The sequence below is a fragment of the Oncorhynchus tshawytscha genome, unplaced genomic scaffold (assembly GCF_018296145.1).
Source record: "Oncorhynchus tshawytscha isolate Ot180627B unplaced genomic scaffold, Otsh_v2.0 Un_contig_11160_pilon_pilon, whole genome shotgun sequence".
NCBI classification, from domain to species: domain Eukaryota; kingdom Metazoa; phylum Chordata; class Actinopteri; order Salmoniformes; family Salmonidae; genus Oncorhynchus; species Oncorhynchus tshawytscha.
This window is the reverse complement of record NW_024607571.1, coordinates 572-12,500: the sequence shown is the minus strand read 5'-3', so window position 1 is coordinate 12,500 and position 11,929 is coordinate 572. Positions and strand designations below refer to the sequence as shown.

The following is an 11,929-nucleotide window of genomic DNA, read 5'->3' as shown; positions in this document are numbered from 1 at the left end:
GACTATTATTATTATTACTGTTATTATTACTAGTATTACTATTATTATTATTATTACTAGTATTACTATTATTAATGTTATTATTATTATTACTAGTATTACTATTATTAATGTTATTATTATTACTGTTATTATTACTACTGTTATTATGACTAGTATGACTATTATTGTTATTATTATTATTATTACTAGTATTACTATTATTAATGTTATTATTATTATTACTACTACTGTTATTATGACTATTATTATTATTACTGTTATTATTACTAGTATTACTATTATTATTATTATTATTATTATTATTACTAGTATTACTATTATTGTTATTATTATTATTATTACTACTGTTATTATGACTGGTATGACTATTATTGTTATTATTGTTATTATTATTATTATTACTACTGTTATTATGACTATTATTGTTATTATTGTTATTATTGTTATTATTACTATTATTACTATTATTAATGTTATTACTATTATTAATACTACTGTTATTATGACTGGTATGACTATTATTGTTATTATTGTTATTATTATTATTATTAATGTTATTATTATTATTGTTATTATTGTTATTATTATTATTATTGTTATTATTGTTATTATTGTTCTTATTATTATTACTGTTATTATTGTTATTATTGTTCTTATTATTATTACTGTTATTATTACTATTGTTGTTATTATTACTGCTATTATTATTGTTACTGTTATTATTATTATTACTGTTATTATTATTATTACTGTTATTAGTAGTACTGCAATTATTACTGTTATTGTTATTATTACTGTTATTAGTATTACTGTTATTATTACTATTATTGATGTTATTATTACTGTTATTGTCATTATTATTGTTTTTATTTTTATTGTTATTGTTACTGTTATTAATACTATTATTATTGTTATTAATACTATTATTATTCATGTTATTATTATTATTAGTTGCTCCTGATGTGCCTGTCTTCCCTATCCATCCACATATATGGTCTGCTAGTCATCCATATATTAACAACAGGCTGTATAGATATGGTCTGATAGTCGTCCACACATTAACAACAGGCTGTATAGATATGGTCTGATAGTCATCCATACATTAACAACAGGCTGTATAGATATGGTCTGATAGTCATCCACACATTAACAACAGGCTGTATAGATATGGTCTGATAGTCATCCACACATTAACAACAGGCTGTATAGATATGGTCTGATAGTCATCCACACATTAACAACAGGCTGTATAGATATGGTCTGATAGTCATCCATACATTAACAACAGGCTGTATAGATATGGTCTGATAGTCATCCATACATTAACAACAGGCTGTATAGATATGGTCAGATAGTCATCCATACATTAACAACAGGCTGTATAGATATGGTCTGATAGTCATCCATACATTAACAACAGGCTGTATAGATATGGTCTGATAGTCATCCACACATTAACAACATACTGTGATGTGTAGATATGATCTATCCATAGAAATATAACTCTATGTCCCTATCCATCCAGGCCGGGCCATTAAGCATGTGAAGGAATCTATCTTCACCTCAGAGGGAGGAGTGAGGAGGGGGGTTCCTAAGGTACTGGTGGTCCTCACCGATGGCCGTTCCCAAGACGACGTCAACAAGGTCTCCAAGGAGATGCAGATGGAAGGTTAGTGGCATAGTGTGAGTCCCAAATAGTGCCCTATTCTCTGTACTGTATAGTGCACTACTCTGGCCAAAAGTAGTGTGGGACTAGGGAATAGGGTGTTATTTTGGATAAAACCCATGTTTCTTCCTCTGAGGACAATACACTATTCCATTGTATTATATTGTTGTAACAGAACTATTCATGGCTCTCAACCCAAAAACAAAACTTAGAGAGAAATATGTTTGTGGTAGAAGGGTCACTTAGCAAGTCAGAGAGTGGTAAGATAGGCCAATCAAATAGTTTCCTTGGAATTGTTTTGCTTTATTGCTGAAGAAAAACAAAATATTGTTTTCAAATCTTAACAATGTATGTCCTTTGAAGGCTACATCATCTTTGCCATCGGCTTTGCTGATGCGGACTACGGAGAGTTGGTGAACATCGCCAGCAAACCCAGCGACAGACACGTCTTCTTTGTGGACGATTTGGATGCTGTCAAGAAAATTGAGGAGCAGCTGATCACTTTTGTGTGTGAGGCTGCCACTGCCAGTAAGTACCGCCAGAACTGAAGTAGCTGCCATTGGAAGAATGTTCCAGAACTGATATAATCTACTGTAGAATAGAGACAGATGGTAGGTTTGGTCATGTGGTCTCCAGAACTGATATAATCTACTGTAGAATAGAGACAGATGGTAGGTTTGGTCAACTGATATAATCTACTGTAGAATAGAGACAGATGGTAGGTTTGGTCAACTGATATAATCTACTGTAGAATAGAGACAGATGGTAGGTTTGGTCATGTGGTCTCCAGAACTGATATAATCTACTGTAGAATAGAGGCAGATGGTAGGTTTGGTCATGTGGTCTCCAGAACTGATATAATCTACTGTAGAATAGAGACAGATGGTAGGTTTGGTCATGTGGTCTCCAGAACTGATATAATCTACTGTAGAATAGAGACAGATGGTAGGTTTGGTCATGTGGTCTCCAGAACTGATATAATCTACTGTAGAATAGAGACAGATGGTAGGTTTGGTCATGTGGTCTCCAGAACTGATATAATCTACTGTAGAATAGAGACAGATGGTAGGTTTGGTCATGTGGTCTCCAGAACTGATATAATCTACTGTAGAATAGAGACAGATGGTAGGTTTGGTCATGTGGTTTAATGGATTAGTTATTATTACAAAGAAGAGGATTCATCCACATTTAAATCTTAATAAGAGGATCTTGATTCATGATGAAATGACAGTGATTCATATCCTGTTCATTATTTAACCAACCCTTTCATCCATCTTGTTTTTAGCTTGTCCATCGGTTCTGATGAGAGGCAACACCATGGCAGGTAAACTATGTAAAACACGTACAGCTGGTTACTGCTTTATAGTCATAGAATGTGTATCCCTATTGAGATAAACCCCTCTCAATCTACAGTCAATGTGGATTGTCTGATCCCACTTCATTCATTCACGGAGAGACTCCGTGTCCCTGGCTGTTGTCAGGAGCAACGTGTCATCTGCCACGTGATTCTGGTTCAAATCCAGTCAGACGGAGTTACATAGAGTCAGAGTGTAGTGGAGGGTATACACCGTGTACCACCGTATCTAATACTGGGCATTGTGTATACTCACTCTTAATCCCTACGATGCGCATCAAGGTAGTGTAGTGGAGGGTATACACCGTGTACCACCGTATCTAATACTGGGCATTGTGTGTACCCTACACTTTTTAATCCTTACGACGATGCGCATCAAGGTAGTGTAGTGGAGGGTATACACTGTGTACCACCGTATCTAATACTGGGCATTGTGTGTACTCACTTCTTAATCCCTACGATGCACGTAAAAGTAGTGTAGTGGAGGGTATACACCGTGTACCACCGCATCTAATACTGGGCATTGTGTGTACTCACTTCTTAATCCCTACGATGCACGTAAAAGTAGTGTAGTGGAGGGTATACACCGTGTCAATAAGGCTGATGGAACACATCACAATGTTAAGCTTCAAATGTTTAATTTTTTTTCCCCGTTTTAGTCTTTAAACTGCTTCAAAGGGAGGCAAGACATGCCTCATAATATGAAGTTAAATGTCCAGTTTTAAACATTTAAAGAACAGGAAAAAAAGAACAGGAAAATATAGCGATGCTGATGACAGTCCTAAACGTCTTCTGATTGATGGTAAGGCTTTGCCAAAAACCTTCTCAATGAAATGTTACCTGTTACAAAGTAGCCTATGCCTGCCTGGCAGAATGATATCATGATTATTTACATCAATCCATCTCATGTGCTGTGGAAACACAGCTAACCACTTAAATTAAAGGGTAACTACACTCAAAAATATAAATTTCTTTGCTTTTTCTCAGACCTCAAAAGTGTTCTCCTGATGTGCTTAAGGCATTGTTATGGGCTTAGAACATCCAATTCTGTTGTTGTTATAGTAAGAAAGTGTGACTTTAAGAGCGAAAACCTGAAGGAGGAAAAAAAAGATCTGAAACCTGTGAATTCCTGACTCAGTTGACAGCCTCATTTATCTGTTTCAATAGTAGACCTACTATTATCCTACTGCACAGTACAGCTTGGGTTGGCCTGCCTGTGAAAGACCAATATGGAATTCATCATTTTTGGACATTCAGAGTGAATGTCACTGTTTCTCATAGGATTTTTGACAGAGTTCTCCTTTCCTTCGCCGGGTGGGGATAGGAAATACTATCCAGAGGGAGACTGGTTGACAGAATGACATTATTATTACTCTGTATATATCCAGCACCTAAACAGTATTTACTACCTCGGCCCATTTTGTTGCTTGAAGATAAAAATGTGTACCATTTTATTCTAGTATTCTATTATCTCTACGGTTCTCTATGGTTCTGTGTTGTTCTCTACGGTTCTCTATGGTTCTGTGTTGTTCTCTATGGTTCTGTGTTGTTCTCTATGGTTCTGTGTTGTTCTCTACGGTTCTCTATGGTTCTGTGTTGTTCTCTACAGTTCTCTATGGTTCTGTGTTGTTCTCTACGGTTCTCTATGGTTCTGTGTTGTTCTCTATGGTTCTGTGTTGTTCTCTATGGTTCTCTATGTTGTTGTCTATGGTTCTGTGTTGTTCTCTATGGTTCTGTGTTGTTCTCTATGGTTCTCTATTCTGGTTCTCTGTTCTCTATGGTTCTGTGTTGTTCTATGGTTCTCTGGTTCTGTGTTCTCTATGGTTCTCTGTTGTTCTCTATGGTTCTCTGTCGTTCTCTATGGTTCTCTATGGTTCTCTGTGGTTCTCAGTGGTTCTCTATGGTTCTCTATGGTTTCTCTATGGTTCTTTGTTGTTCTCTATGGTTCTCTGTTGTTCTCTATGGTTCTCTGTTGTTCTCTATGGTTCTTTGTTGTTCTCTATGGTTCTTTGTTGTTCTCTATGGTTCTCTGTTGTTCTCTATGGTTCTCTGTTGTTCTCTATGGTTATTTGTTGTTCTCTATGGTTCTCTGTGGTTCTCTATGGTTCTCTATGGTTCTTTGTTGTTCTCTATGGTTCTCTATTGTTCTCTATGGTTCTCTGTTGTTCTCTATTGTTCTCTATGGTTCTCTGTTGTTCTCTATGTTTTTTTGTTCTCTATGGCTCTCTATGGTTCTTTGTTATTCTATATGGTTCTCTATTGTTATTTGTTGTTCTCTGTGGTTCTTTGTTGTTCTCTATTGTTCTCTATGGTCCTTTGTTGTTCTCTGTGGTTCTTTATGTTCTTTATGGTTCTGTATGGTTCTCTATGGTTCTCTGTTGTTCTCTATGGTTTTCTATGGTTCTTTGTTGTTTTCTATGGTTATTTGTTGTTCTCTATGGTTCTCTGTTGTTCTCTATGGTTCTTTGTTGTTCTCTATGGTTCTTTGTTGTTCTCTATGGTTCTCTGTGGTTCTCTATGATTCTCTATGGAGTGGTTATAGCATAGATGTGTGTTCTGCTCCTTCCCTCCTTAGGCTTCAGGATGATGGACATGTTTGGCCTGGTAGAGAAGGAGTACAGTAACGTAGAGGGAGTGTCCCTGGAACCAGGCTCCTTCAACAGCTTCCCCTGCTACAGACTGCACAAAGACGCCCTGGTCTCACAGCCCACCAAGTAGGTTCTACTAGGTTCTGTGTTTTGTCAGTGTGGTTGTCATGGCGATGAGAGGTAGAAGATCAGCTAGGGTCCACACTGAGCTCACTCTCTCCTCCAGTGTCCACTCTTGGCATATTATTCCTGGAAAATACTCCAACAGCTTCCCCAAATGATAGGTCAGGTGGAAGTTTCCCTCTGATAGGTCAGGTGGAAGTTTCTCTCTGATAGGTCAGGTGGAAGTTTCTCTCTGATAGGTCAGGTGGAAGTTTCTCTCTGATAGGTCAGGTGGAAGTTTCTCTCTGATAGGTCAGGTGGAAGTTTCTCTCTGATAGGTCTGGAAGTTTCTCTCTGAGGTCAGTTTCTCTCTGATAGGTCAGGTGGAAGGTCAGGTGGAAGTTTCCCTCTGATAGGTCAGGTGATAGGTCAGTGGAAGTTTCAGGTGGAAGTTTTGCCATAGGTCAGAAGTTTTGCCATCGCTTGTACCCATCCAATCCTTTCAGATACACAGACGTGTCTATGCCTGGAGGAAGAGGTTGTTCTTGAACTGTCCTTGTCCTCCTCCTAGAGGGGCCTTCCTCATCCTCTATGGGAAACTTGTACTTTAAAACATCAGGGGAGGGTCAACCCCAGTAGCTAGTAGGAGACTTGTACTTCAAAACGAAGACAAACACCAGAGCTCTTTGAAATAGCAGCCAGTTATTTTCAAGGTCCCTCAAACAATGCAAAGTTATTGCCAATGAAAATCACTTAGGGAGTCTAATCACATGTGGTGTGTGTGTGTGTGTGTGTGTGTGTGTGTGTGTGTGTGTGTGTGTGTGTGTGTGTGTGTGTGTGTGTGTGTGTGTGTGTGTGTGTGTGTGTGTGTGTGTGTGTGTGTGTGTGTGTGTGTGTGTGTGTGTGTGTGTGTGTGTGTGTGTGTTGTTGACAGATGTAGCTCTACTCCTGCTGAGGATAATATTTAGTTTAGACTTCTACTTTCATAATGTTCAGAGGGGATTGTGTTATTGCAGTGGAGGGACTCAGCACCTCTAAATGATGTCTTCAGGGTGACCTGCAAACACCACGGCCCATATCCAAGCATCACCCAGTCACATACTAGATAATGTATATAGTATATAATGTAATCAGAAGGGCCGTTATGGCATTTGTTGTGTTAAGGTAAGATAATCCAGTCAAATGAACTTCCCATTAGTCTGCATCAGATATCAGATATCAGGACTTCCCATTAGTCTGCATCAGGTATCAGATATCAGGACTTCCCATTAGTCTGCATCAGATATCAGGACTTCCCATTACTCTGCATCAGGTATCAGGACTTCCCATTAGTCTGCATCAGATATCAGGACTTCCCATTAGTCTGCATCAGGTATCAGGACTTCCCATTAGTCTGCATCAGGTATCAGATATCAGGACTTCCCATTACTCTGCATCAGGTATCAGGACTTCCCATTAGTCTGCATCAGGTATCAGATATCAGGACTTCCCATTACTCTGCATCAGGTATCAGGTATCAGGAATTCCCATTAGTCTGCATCAGGTATCAGGACTTCCCATTACTCTGCATCAGGTATCAGGTATCAGGACATCCCATTACTCTGTATCAGATATCAGGTATCAGGACTTCCCATTAGTCTGCATCAGGTATCAGGACTTCCCATTAGTCTGCATCAGATATCAGGTATCAGGACTTCCCATTAGTCTGCATCAGATATCAGGACTTCCCATTAGTCTGCATCAGATATCAGATATCAGGACTTCCCATTAGTCTGCATCAGATATCAGGACTTCCCATTAGTCTGCATCAGATATCAGATATCAGGACTTCCCATTAGTCTGCATCAGGTATCAGATATCAGGACTTCCCATTACTCTGTATCAGATATCAGGACTTCCCATTACTCTGCATCAGGTATCAGGACTTCCCATTACTCTGCATCAGGTATCAGGACTTCCCATTAGTCTGTATCAGATATCAGATATCAGGACTTCCCATTACTCTGTATCAGATATCAGGACTTCCCATTACTCTGCATCAGGTATCAGGTATCAGGACTTCCCATTACTCTGCATCAGGTATCAGATATCAGGACTTCCCATTACTCTGCATCAGGTATCAGGACTTCCCATTACTCTGCATCAGGTATCAGGACTTCCCATTACTCTGCATCAGATATCAGGACTTCCCATTACTCTGCATCAGATATCAGGACTTCCCATTAGTCTGTATCAGGTATCAGGACTTCCCATTACTCTGCATCAGATATCAGGACTTCCCATTACTCTGCATCAGGTATCAGGACTTCCCATTACTCTGTATCAGATATCAGATATCAGGACTTCCCATTACTCTGCATCAGATATCAGGACTTCCCATTACTCTGCATCAGGTATCAGGACTTCCCATTAGTCTGTATCAGATATCAGGACTTCCCATTAGTCTGTATCAGACATCAGGACTTCCTGATTGGAGAGGGTTAGGGTTAGACTGGAGAGGGTTAGGGTTAGACTGGAGAGGGTTAGGGTTAGACTGGAGAGGGTTAGGGTTAGACTGGAGAGGGTTAGACTGGAGAGGGTTAGGATTCCACTGGAGAGGGTTAGGGTTAGGGTTACACTGAAACGACTGTTTGAATTACAGTTTCCCATTACAGTGTAGGCATAGGATTTGCCAACCGCCATCTTGAACCATTCACATTATCTGTCTGCCAGTTAAGTAACCCTGTCTGTCTGTCTGTCTGTCTGTCTGTCTGTCTGTCTGTCTGTCTGTCTGTCTGTCTGTCTGTCTGTCTGTCTGTCTGTCTGTCTGTCTGTCTGTCTGTCTGTCTGTCTGTCTGTCTGTCTGTCTGTCTGTCTGTCTGTCTGTCTGTCTGTCTGTCTGTCTGTCTGTCTGTCTGTCTGTCTGTCTGTCTGTCTGTCTGTCTGTCTGTCTGTCTGTCTGTTGTCTGTCTGTCTGTCTGTCTGTCTGTCTGTCTGTCTGTCTGTCTGTCTGTCTGTCTGTCTGTCTGTCTGTCTGTCTGTCTGTCTGTCTGTCTGTCTGTCTGTCTGTCTGTCTGTCTGTCTGTCTGTCTGTCTGTCTGTCTGTCTGTCTGTCTGTCTGTCTGTCTGTCTGTCTGTCTGTCTGTCTGTCTGTCTGTCTGTCTGTCTGTCTGTCTGTCTGTCTGTCTGTCTGTCTGTCTGTCTGTCTGTCTGTCTGTCTGTCTGTCTGTCTGTGTCTGTCTGTCTGTCTGTCTGTCTGTCTGTCTGTCTGTCTGTCTGTCTGTCTGTCTGTCTGTCTGTCTGTCTGTCTGTCTGTCTGTCTGTCTGTCTGTCTCAGGTACCTCCACCCAGAAGGTTTGCCCTCTGACTACACCATCACCTTCCTGTTCCGCCTGCTACCAGACACCCCCCAGGAGCCCTTTGCATTGTGGGAGATCCTCAACAAAGACAATGAACCCCTGGTTGGGGTCATCCTGGACAGTACGTACAGTCTGTTCCTCATCACTTCCTGAACCCTGGCCCTGTGGTTTGAATGAGGGTTAAGGTTAACCTGCATATCACATACTCTGCAATTGAGGTCTGTGGTTTACAAAAGTGTGTGGGCTGCAGGGCTAGTTTCCAGCTATTGTGTGAGAGAGACATAGACTGAACACACAGAACAGAAGACCAAGGCAGAGGACTCTGGGATGTGGGCTTGTGGGTTTGTGTAGAATGTACTGTCCCTAATTCTCTGTCTGTCTGCCTGTCTCTGTTTCTGTCTCTGTTTCTGTCTCTGTTTCTGTCTCTGTCTGCCTGTCTCTGTCTCTGTCTCTGTTTCTGTCTCTGTTTCTGTCTCTGTTTCTGTCTCTGTTTCTGTCTCTGTTTCTGTCTCTGTTTCTGTCTCTGTCTCTGTCAGATGGTGGGAAGACTCTGACGTTCTTCAACTACGACTACAAGGGAGACTTCCAGACAGTCACTTTTGACGAGCCTGACATCAAGAAGATGTTCTATGGCAGTTTCCACAAGGTCAGCAGCCTAGTTCTTCCCCTAGATCATCCATGGCCTCTGGTCTAAAGTAGTGCACTATATAGGGAATAGGGTGCCATTTGGGATGTACCCTAAAACTTCAGGCCCTCCATCTGTCTAATAAAGATGTTGCATGCCGACTTCTCAAATAGAGAATTTAGTAGAAGTCATGTCAGAGAATGATCCCAGAGAATGAATGGAGATACAACCCAACCCCCTCCTCCATCACAGTAGTCAAAGAGAGAGCACACACACACACACACACACACACACACACACACACACACACACACACACACACACAGACACACACACACACACACACACACACACACACACACACACACACACCCTCTTTCTTGCAGCAGTCAAAGAGAGTCTGAGGAGCCGTCCATCAGACTCTCTTCTCATAGGCATTATGTGCCTGGCTGTTCTGAGTCTTAATGTAACCCTGACCCTGATCCTGCAGTGTATATCTGGTTATAGTGTTATTGTATTTTATTTTAATTTTGTATTTTATTTAACCTTTATTTAAACAGGGAGTCACATTGAGATTAAAAAATATATTTTACAAGAGAGCCCTGTATACATTACAATAAAAACAGAATAATAAATCATACACGTGTATAAAACAACAGAATTCAGCACACAATAACAAAATAAAAGCATTCACATTCAAGGTCCTCAGTTAATAATGGAAACTGTCTGAGTGGCACCAGCACATGTAACTGGGGCGGCAGGGTAGCCTAGTGGTTAGAGTGTAGAGGCGGCAGGGTAGCCTAGTGGTTAGAGTGTAGAGGCGGCAGGGTAGCCTAGTGGTTAGAGCGTTGGACTAGTAACCAAAAGGTTGCAAGTTCAAATCCCCGAGCTGACAAGGTACAAATCTGTCGTTCTGCCCCTGAACAGGCAGTTAACCCACTGTTCCTAGGCCGTCATTGAAAATAAGAATTTGTTCTTAACTGACTTGCCTGGTTAAATAAAGGTAAACTAATACTAATAATAACAAATAAAAAACTGCGTTGAACTCTGCAGATTGTTCCACAAATGAGTGGCAAAAAAACTAAATGCAGATTTTTCCAAATCTATGGAGACTGAAGGGATCTCTAGTGTTATCTGTTCCTGACAACAGGTTTGGTACCTGAGGATTCTTAACTTAATGAATGAAGGGAGTTTCTGTCAGACTGCTTTGTAAATAAATCAAAGAGAATGCAGCTCTCTTCTTACAGACAGAGAGATCAACTGCACATTTTATACAGACTACTTTAGACGGGTCCTAAAATGGTCCCCTGTGATAAAATGTATTGCTGAATGGTAGACGGCGTCCACGGGTTTTAAAACAGAGGTTGTGCCTCATGCATGTAAACAACATCACCAGAATCCAATACAGGGAGAATTTTTCTCCTATTTTCATGATTAATTGATTTATTTTGTTAGAAAAAAAAACTATCTTGGATCTTAGCTTCTTAGTCAGATTTTCTAAATGCGTTACGGAGTACAACTTGTCATCAATCCAGACACCCAGGTAGCACTCACATCCGTCATCATGAAGTGCTTTGAGAGACTAGTCAAGGACCATATCACCTCCACCCTACCTGACACCCTTGACCCACTCCAATTTGCTTACCGCCCAAATAGGTCCACAGACGATGCAATCTCAACCACACTGCACACTGCCCTAACCCATCTGGACAAGAGGAATACCTATGTGAGAATGCTGTTCATCGACTACAGCTCGGCATTCAACACCATAGTACCCTCCAAGCTCGTCATCAAGCTCGAGACCCTGGGTCTCGACCCCGCCCTGTGCAACTGGGTACTGGACTTCCTGACGGGCCGCCCCAGGTGGTGAGGGTAGGCAACAACATCTCCTCCCCGCTGATCCTCAACACTGGGGCCCCACAAGGGTGCGGCTCTGAGCCCTCTCCTGTACTCCCTGTTCACCCACGACTGCGTGGCCATGCACGCCTCCAACTCAATCATCAAGTTTGCGGACGACACAACAGTGGTAGGCTTGATTACCAACAACGACGAGACGGCCTACAGGGAGGAGGTGAGGGCCCTCGGAGTGTGGTGTCAGGAAATAACCTCACACTCAACGTCAACAAAACTAAGGAGATGATTGTGGACTTCAGGAAACAGCAGAGGGAACACCCCCATCCACATCGATGGAACAGTAGTGGAGAGGGTAGCAAGTTTTAAGTTCCTCGGCATACACATCACAGACAAACTGAA

General features: G+C 41.0%; 1 protein-coding gene across 1 annotated transcript in view; it reads left to right on the top strand.

Annotated features, from left to right (window-relative positions):
• The window catches only part of LOC121842769 (collagen alpha-1(XIV) chain-like), a gene marked incomplete at both ends in the record, with an annotated part of 25,611 nt that extends 15,914 nt beyond the window's left edge, over positions 1-9,697 (top strand). Inside the window, 6 exons of the mRNA XM_042312511.1 lie at positions 1,529-1,672; positions 2,033-2,197; positions 2,955-2,993; positions 5,599-5,737; positions 9,030-9,172; positions 9,588-9,697. Coding sequence (XP_042168445.1) covers positions 1,529-1,672; positions 2,033-2,197; positions 2,955-2,993; positions 5,599-5,737; positions 9,030-9,172; positions 9,588-9,697 — 740 coding nt within the window. The remainder of the gene's footprint in view (positions 1-1,528; positions 1,673-2,032; positions 2,198-2,954; positions 2,994-5,598; positions 5,738-9,029; positions 9,173-9,587) is intronic.
• Positions 9,698-11,929: the final 2,232 nt, after the last annotated feature.